Source organism: Astyanax mexicanus, chromosome 12 (assembly GCF_023375975.1).
Source record: "Astyanax mexicanus isolate ESR-SI-001 chromosome 12, AstMex3_surface, whole genome shotgun sequence".
Taxonomy (NCBI): Eukaryota; Metazoa; Chordata; class Actinopteri; order Characiformes; family Acestrorhamphidae; genus Astyanax; species Astyanax mexicanus.
Genome location: NC_064419.1, coordinates 9,443,881 through 9,463,228, shown reverse-complemented (window position 1 = coordinate 9,463,228; position 19,348 = coordinate 9,443,881). Strand labels below are relative to the sequence as shown.

Genomic DNA, 19,348 nt, shown 5'->3' with positions numbered 1-19,348 from the left:
AAACTGTGATTAAAAAACAGGGTTATTTTTATTTAAAAAAAAACATCAAATATTGATTTCTGAACTCTTTAAAAACTTTATGAATATGAACTTGTTGTTGTTTTTTCTTTTTGCATTAAAAATGCAGTTAAGGTGGCACAAGGCTGCAAGCTGGAGAAAAAACAGCTATGTTGGCTTCTTTTTCTTCTGTTCCACCTTAAGTGCAGCAGCTGTAGATTTAGTATTTTTCGTCAGCTCCTTTTTTATCCAAGAATTCAAGTGTTATTATTTTTTTAACGTTATGTATATATATATATATATATATATATATATATATATATATATATATATATATATATATATATATCCGACCTTAAATTCTATATGTGCATGGTTATGTGTTAATATTTCTTATGAAATGTGTTTAATATTAATCTACAATGCAGAAAATATATTAAATAAAGGAAAACATTGACAATTTCTTTGGACTTTTACCCCATAAAATATACAAATAACAGTATAAATATTCATCTTTATTCATTTAAAACAAAAAGGTGTAGCATTAAAACGGTGATAGAGTTCTGGTGATGATAATGACCTAAATTTTACTGTAGGTACCGAACCTGACCGCTAGGGGGGAGGTGGCTCCCATCTGTACGAACCTGTTGCTCGGAAGTCTCGCGAGATCTCCGTATGTTTGTTGTGTAATGGCGGAGCGGCTAACGGCTCCATTACAGAGAGAGAGAGGCTAACCCTTCTATACTCAGCTCTACACACTTTCTGACACACAGTGATACGGGCTTACCCGCCGCGTCCAGGTGAGCAGAACCAAAACATCCGAACCCGAGTGTTCAGCAGCGGACCGGACTGTTTAATCCCCGGGTGTGGGAGTGTTCTGAGAGCCGGTGCTAACTCGGTTAGCCGTTAGCGGTTAGCGGGGAACTTTAGTGGATATGTTTATTTTAGTGTATTTTTAGTTTTCTGTTGTCAAATTCCAGTTTTATTATCTGTATGAGTTAATAACAGAGCTGTAGAGATTATCTTTGGGGTGTTTTCTGCTGCGGTGTTTCTGTGTTTGGGTTGTTTTGTTGGTAAATGTGTGGAAATGCAGTTAAAGGCTAACCTGGTTTCTGTTTCGTGTGAATAAGAGTTTTTAAACAAGTTAGTTATTATTTAGGCTTTATTTAAATAATTCGGACTGTTCTGGTGAATCCTGGCTATGTTAAAAGCTTGGTTGTCAACTTGGTTCATGATATGCAGCTGACACTGGTTCCTTGTTCGTAATTCTCCGTTCCACCTTAAGTAGCGTTAGTGCAGCAGTGACAGTCAGGCGTCTCAGGAATTACTAAGGTTACTGCTGCAGCATTTAAGGTGGAACGGAAGATTGCTGACTACTAGGCAACTTGACGTGAAAGTAAAACTAGCAATAACCGGATTTTCTACATTTCTTCTTAAATTTCTTTCAGTTTGAGGAGTTGTGGGCTCAGTATAGAGGAATAATAACGTTTAATAATAAAAAGAGGTTATAAAGATTGTAACTGATTGATTGACTTACCAGAAAAAAGTTGCCACTTTAAATACTTGTCACTTTAAATCTTACATTTTTGTTTTTAGTTAGTAGCCAGTTTGCTGTAGGACCGTAACGATTAACGAATTATAATTTGTAATTACAAACTATACTATTTTTTAATAACTTAAAAAATGTTCACATCCATGTTTAAAAACATTAATGTCAGTTTTAGTATATTTACTACTAGCTAAGAATACACAGCCTTTTCATTGTATGCATAGTGTGGAAAATATTTAATGTGTCAGAATTGTATTTGTCTTTTTATTTATCAGCCATTGATATTATTTTAAGGGCATATCGCCCATGCGTAATTGTAACAAAACAGTTTATACCACATATATTATACATCAAACTTTACTTTTTATCCAATCAGATAAGTAGAATCTAATGCCACAGTACAACACTGTTATCTAGTGGGCGGGCCTTGTTGTTAAATAAACTCCTAGATCTACTTTAATATACTATTATTCCCCTATTTTCTTACAAGAGATGCATAAAAACTAATACTGGTGTTGGATATTTGCTCAGTACCATGCTCATTTACTTTTACAAGTACTCCTGGGGTTACTCGTAATTAGAGGTGGGCGATATGGCCCTAAAATAATATCATGATATTCATGGTATTTTCGCAATGAGGATACTATTGGCGATATGACATAACACTGAATTTTAAAAATTATTTCAAGAATGCACTATTGCTAAAAAAAAAAATAAAAATAAAATGTATTATTGCATACGATATGATATTGCACACCCCTAACTGAGATATGAAAAAATACAGTAATTGTATCAGATTTGTAACAGAAGTCAATGATCCAGGATGTCAAGAAACTAATAATGCACTCCAAATATTTCCATATATATATCCAGGATTAAGGATTGGTTGATGTAGTCCTGACATCACATGATTATTCTGAAAAATATGCTTTTTTGGAAAAGTTTAAATTGTTAATATAATTTATATAATAACAATAAAACCTTTTACACTAACAACTGTATTGGAAAGTACAAATATGCAAATGCTTGTACTTGGTTGGAATAAAGTGGTGGCTATGCATCCCTAATTATAGTAGAATTTAACTCATGTAAGTGTCCTCAAGATGTTAATCTTCAGAATCAGTAGAGTGAAACGGCTAATCTGATCTAATGTGATGAACTGTTGGTTCTTGGTCCAGGGTTGTTTTTTCTTCGTCTCCGGACCCTGATGTGTGCAGCAGGCCAGAGGGCGGAGCCGGGTCACGGTTCTCTGGGAGGTGCTGTACGGTGAGTAGATGAGAACTTGTAGTTTACATGATAAATAAAAAAAAAAATAATAATACTGGGTCAATAATTATGTTAAAAATGTGTGTAACACATTACCATGACCTCAGTCATTTTTCCTGCCCCCAATATGTTTTTCTTAATGTTATGTTATTCATTTAGAATATTTAAAGAATACAAATACAATTACAATGACTAAATATTCTTAATGTAATAAAATGTTCTTGAAATGACAATAATATTGTTTAATGCAGTTTCCTCCAGTATCTACTATAGCTGATTCGGAAGCTGCTGTTAAACTAGTATGTAAAATCATTTAAAGATAAGAAAGTGAATTGTGAACCTTAAAGGGTTTAAAGGGTTAATTTTTTTCTTTGTCAGATAAACAAACAGTCCTGTCTAAGGACGCTAAACTCACTGTTCTCATGACAACTCGATTAACTGTCATTGTAGTGTAGACACGCCTCCTTCAAAAAGAATGAATAGGGCTGTACTGCTGTAGACTAGTACGCAAACAGTGTCCTGTTGTTGGCGTCTTGTGCCCACTGATTAAGAACTAGAGATAATAAAAAAACAAATGTATAATGGGTGTATTAAACAAGAAAGTGGTCATAATGTTATGCTTCATTGGTGTGTGTGTTAATGATTTATTTTTTTCAGATATAACTAAAACATTTTATTTAGGACAGACTTTTCTTACCATTTTGTTTCTATACATATCACTATCATGAAAAAGGTTGTATCTCCAAAACAGCAGCTTTACAGTAGGGAAAGTGAAGTCCGACAATTCTGTAGCATTTCTTTTGTTCCATTCATCATCAAATTCCGATAAATATAAATGATATAAGTATAATATCACTTTTTATTGATCTGCACCTTCCATTACTGTTGAATAATAATAAACATTAAGTCCTTTCACAGTAACCAATTGTTTTAACTTTATATTTTTACAGAAGTAATTGTGATAAGTGATATTACTTCAAAGCTAGAGTTTTATTTATAACATATTATAATAGCATAATAGGGTGATTCTCACGAAAAACAGATTTAAAAGGGTTCACACTTGAAAAATTTCAAAAGGCATTTAAATATAAAATTTCTTTTTGTTATGCAAGACTAGGGTCTGAACTTTTTAGAAATACTTTTTTTTTTTAATTTTATAATTTTTTTCTGTATATTTTGCACCATTTTAGTCAGTCAGAGCACACACATTCTCAGTACCGCAACATGATAACACAGAACAGATATGGTTTAAAAGTTACACATTTGTTACTTTTTAAATAGATATTATTAACAGTTGTGCTCATATGTGTATATAACCCAGAAAATATTATATTTATAAGTTTCCCATTTTTTTTTATTTTATGATTTGTCTCATTACCGCAACAGATTTCATGATTCATGTCCTGTCTTTTCAGGATATTTAACTGAAAAATTACATGTATAATTTCTTATTTAGTACAGATGACCTATGAAGAAATACAATTTATCCAAATACCATTATAAACTAGAATTTGTTTTATAACAGTAAAATAATTAGTAAATAAATATGTGTTGCGGTAAAGAGAATGGTGTTTCGGTAAAGAGAGTCAATGTTTCGGTAAAGAGAGTCATTACAAGGATTCCTACTTAATTAACAATAACACTTTACACAACAAACACAGAGTGTGAATGCTGTGAATAAATAACAAATTCTAATGATGTACTTCTTGAGTTTTGTATGGAGTAGTAATATTGAACAAAATGTGGTATTTGCTGTTGAAAATTATTCTCAGTAAGACTCAAGCTGTGAAAATATCCTATTTTGAACTGTGTATTTTAATAAAACAAATTTCAACATACCTCATTAGACATAAATTCCTTAAAACTTTAAACATCACTGTATAACTAAATTGAAATGGAATGTTTAAATACAAAATAAGTAATTCAACATCTCATAAAACAACTTTTTTTATTAAGTATTAATTTCATGACAGATATAAACATCAATGTACAACTAAATTGAAATTAAATATTTAAGTATGAAACAAGCAATTCAACATCTCATTAAACATCTTTGTATTAAGCATTAATCTCATGAAAAATGTAAACATCAATGTGCAACTAAATTAAAATTAAAGATAAAATTAAAGAAAGTTGTTTAATGAAATGTATATATGTGTGTATATATATAAATTTCATATATATAATATATACATTTCATGAAACAACTTTTATTGTTATAAACTGTTAATAAAGGTTGTTTCATAAAATGTGTATATATATATATATATATATATATATATATATATATATATATATATATATATATACATATAAACAGTTTATAACAATAAAAGTTTATAAAAATAAATTTCATGAAACAACCTTTATTAACAGTTTATAACAATAAAAGTTGTTTCATGAAATGTATATATTATATATATGAAAATTATATATTATATATTATATATATATATATATATATATATATATATATATATATATATATATATATATATATATATATATATATATATATTATTATTATTTTTATATATTATTTTTATATCTTATGTGGAAGTTATATGGGTGTCACTGCCCTGCTACATAAATCTGTTTTTTATCTGAAATTGCATCATGTATTGTTTTATATATTGTTTATTATAAGTAAATAAAGGCTTTTTTATGAAACAATATATATATATATATATATAAGTTCATGTCACTTAAAACATTAATTTCTCTTTACCGCAACAGTGAATCTCTCTACCGCAACAGGCCTTAAATTGTTGCGGTGTATGAGAAGGCTGTTGCGGAGTATGAGGGACCTTAACCTTCTTTGATCTCTGTGGGGCCACCATGATGCCTGGCTAAACTTTTGCTAGCTTTTTGTATTTAGACTTTAAAAACCTTAAAAATTCCCAAAACACAATAACATTTTCATTTTTTTAAACATTAAAAACTAGCTGTTTCGGTAATGAGAAACAAAAAGTTGTGTATGCTCGCTGACAACCAAGTTTTTAACATTTATCTGGAGAGGTATAAAATTAGGTGCTTACCTGGTAGCCATCTTGGGTGTCATACTAAAAGGTGTCCCCCCTCTCAAAATGGCTGTTTTTTTTCTGTTCCTTGTGGTCTTAAATGGTGCTTGAAAATTGTTGCGGAGGCTGAGAACATTGGTTCTGACCAAAGTTATTTTTCTAAATATTTTCTTTTCTTTTACCAATGAATTCCAAGTAATACATTTTTATTGACTGTAACAATTTACTTTATGAGATACATTTAAGTTTTTTATTATTTATTTATTTTAAATATTAAAATTGTGTAATTGAAGAGCCGAGATTCAGCAATGGACGCGTTGCGGTACTGAGAATTTCACACTAAATTATAAAAAATACATAATTTAAAATATCACAATGTCTACTTTTAATCACTTCCAATATAGCCTTTGATGAGATGTTTATAAACCAGTGTTTCCCAAATTGATAGCATTTACCTGTTCATCACACTCCTTAATGCCACCTCATTAGTCTGATTTCGTGAGAATCACCAAATAGTGCAGTTACAAATTATTTATAAAGGTCAATAAACTTTTGACCATGTTTAAGTATAGTCAGATATTGGAATTGGAATGTAAATAGTTAAAACATCCTAATTAAATCTGTTTTATTTTTTGTTTTGTTTTTTAACAAAGTTCATATACTGGATCGTTCAGAACAGCGGGCCTTTTTCTCATAAGTGAACATAATTGGTTATACTAAGGTCAGAAACTATTATCAAGGTTATGTCTGTATAGTGTATTTATGGTGACAGGCTTTTCCTATTTTTCGTCTAATGGTTGACGATAGACTGCCTTAACTACCTGTAATTGATCTGAAAGTCCAAACCATCCTAAAAAGTGTTTTCAAACTGCGAACAATCCAGATTGAGCAAATTGTGCTCCTTTGGTCTGGACTGTGGTTCACAGTACCTTTTACACCTGCTAAAACCAAACTTAAAATCTGAAGGTTCTGCTCAAATACTGCAGGTGTAAAAGTTCCCTCAGACTTGTGGAGCTGCAGATAATAGGTGGAATATGTATTATTGATTATTGAAGCTGAGCTAAATAAAGTGTACATTTGTGTTCATAAAGTGAGTAAATGTCTGTGTTAGTCCTGAGTGTGAGTTAGTGAGTGGTAGTCAGAGTGTTTGTGAGGAACCTGTGGCAGGGCTGGAATGTTCAGCATGTGAAATGTGAGCTAGCATTGCCCTCTCATCCCTCACAGCACACACTTGCATCTTTCTGTCACGTATAGTTTTCCTTTTCAATGTTAAACCAAATTTCATCCGAAATGTATTGATTTCCAGTCTAGAACCACCCCTATTGAACATTGATACCAACACTGGTCTCCACTCTGAGACATGTGAGGAAGCTCCACCACAATTTACACGGCCAATTACCCAACCCACTCATGAGGACTCCCCCTATCACTAGTAATGCCCCAACACACCAGGAGGGTGAAGACTAACACATGCTTCCTCAGATACATGTGTAGTCAGCCGCTGCCTTTTTTTTTTTGACCGGTTCTGATACATCGGCTCACAGATGCCCTGTGCTGATCAACATCACCCGAGGAGTGATGTGGGCAGAGAGTGCCATCTACCCACCCAAAGGGAACAGGGCCAATTTTGCTTCCCTTAAACGCCGGCAGCTTGATGGCAAAGCTGCATGAGAGGGGGGCTGGACCACTCAGCGGCAACAACTTTCTAACCTGATTGGCTACTAGCACTTCTTTGACAAGGTGGTCCAAGGTCCTCAAGCTTCTGCTTTCAGAACTGTTGGTTCCTTTTGCATTTCGTTCCTACCATTGTAGAGATAACATAGACGAGAGGCTCTTCACAGCCGTTTCTTTGTTTCCCCTTTTATATGCTGCATCTTTGCATATATACAGGGACAGTTTGAAGATGGGCAGAGTAAATCTGCTGCAAGTGTTTAACAGGCTAAAGCTAACAGTGCACACAGCTGATCCGGACAGTGTAGAGTGTGTCCAACGGCAAGTAAATCTTATTTAAAAAAAAAAAAAAAAAAACTTTATACTATATATTCCTTTTGTTCTGAAACCTCCATTTAAACTGTTTGCCAATCCTTAAACCTTATGGTTTATACTTTTCTATAAGAAAGAAGGCTATTATCCCATCTGTAAAACTTGGTGGTGGTAGTATTATGGTTATAGGCCTGTTTTGCTGCATCTGACTATCGGGACATGAGTGATGGGGGAGAGGGAGGGCCGTCCTATCCACCCAGATAGTGAGAGAACATGTATGCTGTCTGGACCCTTACCCAACACTGACCAAATACTTCATTCCGTAGCCCATGCTGTACACTGCGTGTCTCTCTTGTGTCCTACTGCAGGGGTGACAAACCCAATTCATGCACTTGTGCCAAACAGTTTATGTTGTAATTTTTTAATTTAGTTTTTTTTGTGTGCACATTACCTTTATAAAATTCCTTTCCCTGAAACTAAGATTCTGAATGGTTCTGCCTCTGAGCTTGAGTACTCTGTAAGGACTGACTCCTGTGTCTGCCTCTCTGTTGTCCCATCCCACCCCTCCTGTGAAGATTCTGATTGGTTCTGCCTCTAATTTTGTCTCACCCCCAGCGAAGATGGATAAACCGATTGGTTAAGCTGTGAGGATCTCCCTGTTTATGAGGTTTAGGAGAACGGATTAATTCTAAAAGGCGGCTGAACCGTTGAGAACATGGGTTCTAAATGTACTTGCCAGGCCAGATTAAATCTTTTTTGGGCTGGAACAGACCATAAGTTTGAGACCCCAAATTGTTGAACAATTTCCTTTTTGTTTATGCAGCTAAAATAAGCATTCATTTTTACAAGTCGTCTTCATCTTTCCAGTCTGTCTTCATGCCAATTTTCTGAATTCACAACGGGGTTTTTTTTGTCAGTGTTTCTTAAGTATCTGAGTGTCTGCCTTCAGTTCTTAATCATGGCTTCAGCACTTCAGAAACAGACTTAATGTTTTGGCTGATCATCTGAGAATATGATAAGCAAGAAACTACAGTGTTTTATCAAAATGTCTTTCCCCCCTTTTTTTTATTTCCCTAATTTTCTGTGTTTGTGTGTTTGTGTGAATGCAGTTGGTTGCCGTAGCGATGTGGAGTGGGCAAAGAGGAGAGGGCACAATGCCCACAGCTGCGCCGGACAGCCGGAGAGGTCAGTACCAGTAACCAGTCAGACTTTAATCCATGAGAATCTCTTTACTTTTTCTCTTTACTTTTCTTAATGTCTTCTGACAGTTTTTTTATTGCTTTTTTGTTGTAATTAATCACATATTTGTTTTTTGTTGCATATAAAGCTTTATGTTAATGTCTCTGCATTTGTGTGCAAGTTACTAATAATACTACTTATGACTTCTCTACAAATATAAGCAACACTGCACAATAAAACAGTGCACCACCCTCTTGACTCAGCTAAACACTTATGCAGGTTCATGGCAGTAATTTGAGTTAGATGGGGTTGATTTTCCAGTCTTACCAGCATATGAGCAGTATAAGCAGTTTTGTCGGAGAGTTTTCTCTGTCTTCGAGATTATGTCCTGACCTCCACAGTTCCCCTGAACTGCCATTCTTACAAACTGACAATCTGTACTGAAGGAAGCACAAAGCTGAAAACACTAACTTAAACAAGTGTAATATAAAGAATTCTTCTTGTCTTCTAATATTAAATGCAGGTACTTGTCTTTTTTAGTCTTTGTACAAGACAAAAAGTTAACAGATCAGTTCAGCTGATGTATTATGATTAAAAATAAAATAATCTCCCAGTCAGACCAGTCAGAACAAGGCTGTTGGCAGTTTCGTTATCACACTGTCTGTAGCTGTTGCGTGTGTGTGAGACCTTGTTAATACTGATGCTCTGTGTGATTTTATTTTTTTTGTGTGTGTTTTTCAGTCATTTGTTATATTGTGAAGAATATAGTTTTTGCAAAAATACCCTTAAAATATAGTGATATCGCACACATATTGTCATTGCTCTCAGTGTAACTGTGCATGTTTTATTGCTCTCAGTGTAACTTTGTGTGTGTGTGTGTGTGTGTGTGTGTGTGTGTGTGTTTCTCCCCCACAGAGATCTCAGCTGCTTGGAAGAGTTTAAACCAGAGTAAATCTGCTGTAAGTGTTTAAACAGCCTAAAGCTAACAGTGCACACAGCTGATCTGGAGAGTGTGGAGTGTGTCTGACAGCAGAAGTAAAACATTTCTAGACTATATCTTTCTTTTTAATAGAAAATCTCCATTATTATTATCTCATCTGTGAAACTTGGTGGTGGTAGTATTATGGTTGTGAGCTAGGGTTGTGCTGATCTTCCATCGTCATTTATGACACAACAACGCGACGCCCACTTTTTTTGTTTTTCCAGAAACATGCACATACTTTTGTTACTCGCCCCTTAAAAAATGTACAAAATAAAATAAATTGTCATTTCTATTATTATTAGAAAAATAACAAACGAAAATAAACCCAAAATGTTGACAAAAATATAATCTAACGAATTTCAAAACATAGAAACGAAAAACGTTAAAATGGTATTAATATAAAATAATATAATATAACAGCTGGATCAAACAGTTTAGCGTCAGTCATAAGGAACGCGCATGCGGCATTGCGATTAAAAAAAAGTTTAAATAAATAGGTCCTATCAAGTTAAGTAAAATATATGGTATTAAAAGGTATTAAATTCACATATTTATTGATATTTAATCAAGAGAAATCAGGCAAAATGCGCCACACCGCGCCACGCTCTCTCTCCCCCTCCCTCCCTCCCTCCCGCAGCGTGGAGTTTAGTTAAATAAATTAAGATAAGTGAGGACCTGTAAATTTAATCAAATATTGTCAAATATAAAGAATAGTTTGAGGTTTTGGTGAGTTATATTATTTGAAACTGAAACTGATATTATTCTGCGCACTATTAGAAAGCCTTTGATTGTGTTTTAAATGTGTTTTAAATTAAAAAAATATATATTTTTTTATTAATTTTAAATATTTTTAGTATTTTATTGATCAAACAACACTGAAGTAAATATCGGAAAACAAATATTGGCCCATGGGTCATGCAGCAAGACAATGACCTTAAACTCACAAATGGTTCTACCAAAGAAAGGAAGGATAAAGAAGAGTAAATGAAAGTTAATGTTTTAGAAGGGGGGAAAGCTCCTTAATCACCTTAATCTAGTACAAATATTGTGGGTGGAGCTAAAGCAGCTGTTTTTTTTTGTCTAGTTAGTTTGATTTGCTTCTTAATATTTACTTTAAGGTACATAAACGTACGAGCATATATACCACTGTATATATATATATACACATTATATACAAATAACTATGAGGAATATTAATTGTACGTGATGGGGGTGTGTGTGTGTTTCTGTTTCAGTTGCGGCACATAGAGAATCATCTGGAGGCAGTGTCCGGCTCAGGGGTGGTGCTGGACACACTGATGACCACAGAGAAAACATCTGTTCGTGGCAGTCGCAAAGCCAGCCGCAAAGGTAACTACAGCTATCTGCAGCTATCGATTATTTTAGTAATTGATTATTTTGACCTCCTTTAGACCCTATCTAAAGATGTTTTACCTTTAACTTCTATTACTTTTGTACTTGACTATTTTAAGTCGCTTTGGACAAAAGCGTCTGCCAAATGTAATGTAATGTAATGTAATGTAATTAAACACACACTTCTTAATCCCAGGGCTGATGTCTGCACACCAGTTCATTCAGAACATATAGACAATCTAAAAGATCCCAAGTTGTTATCACAAACCCCTTGAACTGATCTCTGTCTGATCTAGTTCTAAACCTGTTCCTGATAGCTGTGTTCTGTGTTTTGTTCCTTACAGAGAGGCGTGGAACAGACGATTCCGCAGCGTCCAAATCCCAGCGGAGCCGAAACCCAGAAAAGAGCTCCCGCAGCCCCCTGAGAACCAGTACACAGGACAACAGCGCAGAGAGACCGCACACACACTCCACACACAGGTACTGTTACACACACACACACACACACACACACACACACAGTACTGCACTACAGCAGTGTGGGTAAAGAGCAGTGCCTTCATTCATCATATGAGCATTAATCAGTATTTCAGCTACAGTTTATGTCAGTGTCTGTGGGATCTTGTTAGCACGTGATGATTTAATAGAACAATAAAGCTTTAACACTCTCTTAAATGTTGATAAACTACAGAATTTATTCAGAATATTAAAAAGTTAATATCCTAAATACATAGTAGTACTTTATATCTTGTCCAAAATGTATTTAGTAAATCAAGAAAATTGATATTCCGGTATATTGGTACTTCAGTACGATAATATATACAGGGGTTGGACAATGACACACCTGTCTTTTTGGTGTGGGAGGATTCATGGCTAAATTGGAGCAGCCTGGTGGCCAATCTTCATTAATTGCACATTGCACCAGTAAGAGCAGAGTGTGAAGGTTCAATTAGCAGGATAAGAGCTTCAACAGTTCTGCTCAAAATATTGCAATGCACACAACATTATGGGGACATACCAGAGTTCAAAAGAGGACAAATTGTTGGTGCACGTCTTGTTGTGACCAAGACATCAAGTCTTTGTGATGCATCAAGAGCCACGGTATCCAGGGTAATTCAGCATACCACCAAGAAGGACCAACCACATCCAACAGGATTAACTGTGGACGCTGTAAGAGGAAGCTGTCTGAAAGTGATGTTCGGGTGCTAACCGGATTGTATTCAGATCAAATCACAACAGAATTCAATGAGCACCTCAACTCAACTGTGTTTCACCAGAACTGTCCAACGAGACAATAAATTAATGTGGTCTAAAAACAGGTGTTTCAGTTTTATTGTCCAACCTCTGTACTAGTGCATCTCAAAAATATATATTATATAGATGTTTTACACACACAGTGATCTATTTTAAGAGTTTATTTCTTTTATTGTTGATGATTATGGCTAACAGCCAATCCAAAATCAGTGTCTCAGAAAATTTGATTATTATATAAGACCAATTGATACTTTTTGCAGTTTTCCAGGAAAACCCTGCACTAATTTTAGAATTGATAATAAAACACAGTGGATCAACACCAGCAGATGACATGTCTCTCCAAACCATCACTGATTGGTGGAAACTTCACACTAGACCTCGAGCAGTTTGGACTGTGTGTCTCTCCACTCTTCCTCCAGACTCTGGTCCCCTGAGTTACAAATGAAATGTAAAATTTACTGATGATCAGTGATGGTTTGGAGTTTCACATTTTTTACTGAATTACTGAAATAAAGTAACATTTTAATAATATTCTATATATTTTTTGTATATTGGTATATTTAGTTAAGTCATTTAGTACATAATCCCATTAATATGGGAATAACTTTTTAACTTAATTTAATTTTAACTTTTGTTTGGGACTGTATGTATTATGCTATATATTATGTATTAAGAATGTGTGTGTGTGTTTTTTTAGGGAAGTGTATCCTCCTCCTTCTCCTCCGGTTGCCCACTGTGTGTCTGCCCCCTCGGCGTCCCTGAGCGAGCTGGTGTACGAGCGAGACTCGCGGCCGGAGCAGACGGCCGATCTGGACAGCACCCGCTCCTCAGCGCTCGACAACACCACCATCCGCTTCCTCAACGACCCTCCTGTTCCCGGGTCAGCAGGTGCAGAGGTCAGAGCCGCAGGGCTGCAGGCAGATGGGCAGACGGGAGCGCCGGCGGGCTCGGTGTCGTCCAGCCCGGGGTCGGCGTCGGTACGGCTGGAGAAACTGCGTCAGCGGCAGACGGACGGGAAGCTGGAGAAGCTGAAGGAGCGAATCCGCAAACAGAGGGAGCAGCTGGAGGAATCGGCAGAGAGAGAGAGAATACTCGGCCGTCTGGAGCAGCCGGTGGGCATCGGGGCGTCGCTGGGCACCACTGTGCCTACTGCTAAAGTACGCAAAGTGGCACCTGCTCCACCTGCGCCCATCTATAAAGGTAAGAGCAGGTGTTTAATGTGCCTGAGGGGAGGTTTGTAGAGGCTGTTTTTGGGGGGGTAAACTTTATGTGGAAGTTTTTGTGGAGGACATTTTTGCAAGGACAACCATGTTGAAAAAAATGGTGAGGACGTATGTGTGTGGTAAGAATCTCAATTTAACGTCCGCCTCCTTTCAGGGTTTAACACAAGTGAGACCACAATTCGCACTGCGGACGGACGGGTGTGGGGGGAGGAGGAGTTCCACAACTACAGCAGAGAGATCTACACACACCACCTTACAGGTACACAAACACACACACACACACACACACACGCTAAAAACCTGGCTCATCAGTATGTAAGTTAATCATGTACTGTTAGCTTGGTGGATGGCTTGGGAACACCCTCACCAGTATTAGTTGTGAGGTGTTTGGGAAAACATGGCTGAACTTTCAGTTTTAATGAAGATGTTTGGATGGATGTTTTTTTCTTTCTCTCTTCTCAGACGGAGTGAAGCAGAAGCCGAAGGAGAAAGAAAAGAAGGTGGTGGAGAGAAAACCAGTCAAACCTGTGAGGAAGATTCACCGGTCAGCATCTGTTCCTGACCCACAGACCAGACCAGGTACCAGATATACTCAGCTTTTTTAAATTAAGATTTTTCGTATATGGCTCGGGTAGGGCTGTGTTGGTGAGAAAGCAATGGTGAGAAAGTGAGTTGTGAACTCCAAAATAATATCTAAAACCATTTTGTTTCATTTAATTTTGAAGAGTGTGAACACAGTAATAAGACTAATATTTTATAATATATAATACTGTGTTTTTGTTTAATTTTAGTAAATATCTTTTTTTTTTGTCTCTGTTCCCCTGGGGTTTTCGTATTCATTTTATTTGAACTCAAATTTTATTACTTTTTTTTTTGTTATTCCAACATGAAATTCACACATTTTAATCTGAACTAATGTTGTTATGTTGTGTTTTGAATTCACTGTCGATCCACTGTTGTCTGCCTCAAATCCCAAATCTGTCCAAAATGTATTTTTAAATTGTTTTTTTTAGGAGATACGTGGAATTATTAGGACATATTAAATCATTGGCTTATGGTCATTATTTGTGCAAATTTTAGTAATATGTATGGTGGACATGGCTCTCTGTCTGATACCAATCTTTACATCTGTATTATTCATTAATAATCAAAATTGTGTTTTTGAGTCTTGTTGTCAGAGATGTATACTAACTAAATTGAACTAAAAATACTAAAATGCTGGAGCTACTGGAGTATTATTTCTTTCACCTACTTCCACTTTTACCTCACTACATATGTGCTTTAAAAATTTTAGAAATCATTACAATCCTACATTATCAATAAAGCCAGAGCAATAGATGTTCTGCACTGTTGAGTAAATCAAGCGATCAAGCTCATCTTATAAGAAGATCTTGCTGCTCCTATTCTGCTTTTAGCACTGCTAACTTTACTCTGTTTTATTTAATAACTACAGAACACAGTACTGTAATTTTACTTTCAGTACTTCACTAATACAGTTTATAATAAACTACTTGCTGCAATACTTAGGTACAAAAAAAAAAGTGTTGAAGACTTAAGACCTTAAGACATAAGCGCTTCAGATTCTCCATACATTACCTTTTTTTTTTTAAAGCACTTACAGTACTTTTACTCAAGACTGGGTCTCTAGTACTTTATACATGTCTGTTTGTAGGTAATACAATTCTAATATTGGCAGTACATTTATGAATGAAATCTGTAAAGTTTGTGTAATTTTAGTTGAGACTGATAAAGATTTCTTGTCTCCACAGTGATCAGCACGTCGTCATGGCGGGAGGGACAGAAGCTGGTGAAGATGATTCTGGGTCCATCACCTCGGCTGCCCGGAGAGCCCCGCGCTCAATCTGCAGAGAGAGAGAGACGGACAGGTGAGCTCACACCTGCAGCCCTTCCCTCAGTCCTGCCCCCTTTTAGCACAGCAGCTCCAGAATTCTCAAAGTTTATTTGAGTTTAATTAATCTTAATTTGAGGGCTCACTTCTGAGTATCTTTAACACTTATAACATATTTACAATTCAAACAATGAATATGAAGTTCTTCAGGTCCAGTAAGTGACCTGAAATGGTACAAAATCCAGGGAACTTTAATGGTAGTCAGAGACTGTAAAAAAAGATGGACGCTGTGTCGCCGTTCACATTCATTTAATAAAAATGAAGCTAAAATCTTCCTTCATGTTGGCGATCCTGAAACCCGAGTCTGCGCAATAGAGACCAGAAGAGGGAGAAAGACTGTGGAGAGACAGTCTACTCATTTAAATAACCCCGCCCCTGAGGGCTGCCTCAAGGTCACAGGCTGCAGAGCAGAGCGGAGCGGAGCTGACGGTCTGTTATTGGTCTGTTTTGTTATTGAAACCTATGGGGATGGGTGGGGTTACACAGCTTTCTGCAACCGAACAGAAGGGGGCGCCCGACCTGTGGTGGCTTCACTTTTGAGAGACGATGCTCTGTCCACCTATGCACAGTCTATGATGGTAGTAAACTGCCAGGACTTTTAAGAAAAAACCTCTTTAAAACCTGAAAATAATGTATATTGTAAAAAATCTGGAAAAAATGTACATTGTGGGGGAAAAACGTGGGGTGTTTTTGAGGTTAAGAACTTACAGTTGGTCTGTAGCAATGAAAATAAACTTAGCTTTATTAGAGTAAAGCAGTATTAAAACATATTGTGATACTTCACTGTCTACTCCAGCGTTTACACAACACATAGCACATTTACATTATTATACATTATCATAACTATTATAACTATACAAATGTTCTCTAAAGAAAAGTGTTAGGTTGTCGTTCTGTTTGTTGGTGGGTTTGTGTGGTGTAGTGATTGTTTGTGTGTGAGTAAAGTAGTGTCTCATGCTGAGTGATGGTGAACTCGCTGCTCGCTGACCGTGATGAACGGGGATTGACTGACTGTTTCTGATTCACTGCACATCACTTCCTCTCCGGTGTGACACACGGGTCAGAGCGTGCGGGGGGCGGGGTGTGTACAGCCTCTGAAGGGGAAATGCTGCCTTTCTTTCTGTTTTGATAGAAGATGTGCTGTCTTATCCTGTGTGGTAAAATCAGCTATTATTAGAGTTGGGTATTGTGTGGGTTTATTGATTATGATACAGGTTTAGCTTATTCCAGTTTTTATCAGTTCCATGTTTTGATTCCAAAATGGTGAAAAAAAAGATGCTAAATGTTTTGGCTGTGTGATTCAGTCATTGTCGTCATCACATCTATGGTTACAGTGTTATCAACAGTGACAGCCACTCCTTTTTATATTATTTTATATTCTTATAAAATGTCTCTACTTTCTTCAGCTAGCACTAATGGCACATAAGTGATTAAGCCAAGTCTAGACTTGCTTCTTTGCTATCTGCAGTTTAAGAAACCCAGCAGGTAGTTAGCTAGATTGCTAGGCAAATCTGTAGCAAACAGGGAATAATGTTAGCTAGAGAGCTATAGTTTAAACTAACAGATAACTTTGGTGACTTACAATAACCTGCCTTGCTGAGTAGATGTTCCACAGTGAAATTAAGTTGTTAGCTAGCTATGTTAGCTATCATTAATTCTTTGTGTCTTGTTTTCTCTCACTCATACATTGTGCTGTCATGGTCAGGTAGAGACTGGACATTTATTATTTAGTTATTATTTAAGCAGTAGAACACGAGAGGGAGTGTGTTATCACGAATAACATCACGGCTGTGATGATGTTATTCGTGATAACACACGACCTCGAGTGTTCTTTTGCTTTTATACAACAGTTTTTTTACAAAATGAATTAAGAAAATAAATCAAAGAACTTTAAGAAATTCAGTTTGAATATGCTTTAATATGGACTGTGCCTTCCGCCAAAAAGTAGTTCCACAACAACTGTCACAGAACTGAAACTGAAACCACAAAACGGTGTATGATTCATACAGACTAACACCACGAAAGTTAGCTTGAAATCAAAAGTGAGAATAAGCGAAGATGGTAACATTAGGAGCGTGAAATAACGCTAATACTCTCCTCTCCTGCTCTGTGGATTCGTCTTCAGGTGAAAGCTGCGCATTTTTGAGCATTTCTGCTTGTTTTGCTGGGTGGTGTTGGTTGTAGCTAGTTGGCTGGACTGTGGTTAGGTTAGCGTAGCTTGCTTTAGCTCAGCATTAGCTTAGCGTAGCTTAGCCTAGCCTGGCTGGTTAGCGTTCTGGCTGTCAGACGGCAGTAACCGAGCGATTTTCTTTCCCATTTTTCCGCAAAAGACGAGCCAGTGCTGCGGGCTGCGGGCGAGCGTGCCGCGGCTGAGCGCTAGCCTGTGCTAAGCTAACACTGCTGCGGGTGTCCTGTGTGTATACGCCGTTACTCTGCAACGTGTCGGCGGAGTGATACAAGTTTAGTGTGAGAAGGCCGTGATGTTATCACATATATCAGCACGACTAGAACACTTCTCAACCAATCAGATTGTGAGGTCGGAACTAACTGTTGTATAATTTCTAATAATGACGTTTCTAACTGTACTATGCAGAAGTTAGCTGATACATCTAAATATCTCTGGATGGGGGAGGTGTACTAAAAGTTTGGTGCCTTGGTCAACTCTCTCTAGATACATTATAGTGATAGTTTACAAAAAGAAATACTAACTTATTAAACTCCACCTACCAGTAGGATAGGTACTTTGGAGTGTAACCCTTTCACCATAAATGCAGTCACCACTTCCTGACATGCTTTGGTTTCCCCTGCTTAGATTTTCTTTCTACGTTAAAGAAAAAGGGGTACAGGGTGCTAACCACGCTAACTATTATACATGTGTACAAATCGAATTTATTTATAAAGTACTTTTATATATTAGTACATAGTACTATGGTAATTTTGTACAGTATAGTACATTTTTTGTAGAAATTTGGTAGCTCAAACCATAAAACTCAGGAACATACAACCCACAGTGATTGACTATGACAAGGGAAAACTCCCTCAGAGCTGGAGCGAAAAAAATTAAGCCTAATAACATCCTGACTTTTCTGTCATACAAGGAATTACAGTTACAATGAACACTTGATGGAAATATTAGTTATGTACATTCTAATAAGCACCACCCTGCTCTATTACTCTTCCTCTCCCTATTACTCTATCCCTCTCCAGGTGCTTCGTCTCGCTCCAGTTCTGACCCTCGGCTGGAGCTGAATCGTCGCTCTAGGCCGAACAGCACAGAGCGGCAAACTGCGAAGATCTCCAGACCAGCAGGGGGCGATAGAGGCAGAAAACCTGCAGTGAAAGAGCCTTCCAGGTAAATAAAAATGAAAACTGTTAATGACTACAGATATTAATTTTGCACATCACATCATTTTACAAGCTTCAGTGCTTGACACCACAAACATCTATGATCTTGAGCAGCTCACAAATAGTGTGACTATGTCCAATGACTATGAAGAAATAGAAAGAAATATAAAAAAAGCTTATAAAAACAAACAAATCTATAAAATTGTGTAAATTAATAGTCTTGGTACTTGGTACTTAGCGCTCTCTATATAAATAGGAAATGAATGTAAAAAAGTGTCTCAGATTGAG

General features: G+C 36.4%; 1 protein-coding gene across 3 annotated transcripts in view; it reads left to right on the top strand.

The window, feature by feature from the left end:
- The first annotated feature begins 675 nt into the window (after positions 1-675).
- cep350 (centrosomal protein 350) overlaps positions 676-19,348 on the top strand; it is a 69,523-nt gene continuing 50,850 nt past the window's right edge. For all 3 annotated transcript variants that reach the window (XM_022670827.2, XM_022670828.2, XM_022670826.2), the window contains exons 1-11: positions 676-797; positions 2,725-2,812; positions 8,925-9,000; positions 9,910-9,953; positions 11,212-11,326; positions 11,674-11,809; positions 13,281-13,783; positions 13,961-14,065; positions 14,269-14,385; positions 15,576-15,692; positions 18,923-19,067. In XM_022670827.2, the coding sequence (XP_022526548.2) occupies positions 8,940-9,000; positions 9,910-9,953; positions 11,212-11,326; positions 11,674-11,809; positions 13,281-13,783; positions 13,961-14,065; positions 14,269-14,385; positions 15,576-15,692; positions 18,923-19,067 (1,343 nt within the window). In that variant the 5' untranslated portion in view covers positions 676-797; positions 2,725-2,812; positions 8,925-8,939. The remainder of the gene's footprint in view (positions 798-2,724; positions 2,813-8,924; positions 9,001-9,909; positions 9,954-11,211; positions 11,327-11,673; positions 11,810-13,280; positions 13,784-13,960; positions 14,066-14,268; positions 14,386-15,575; positions 15,693-18,922; positions 19,068-19,348) is intronic.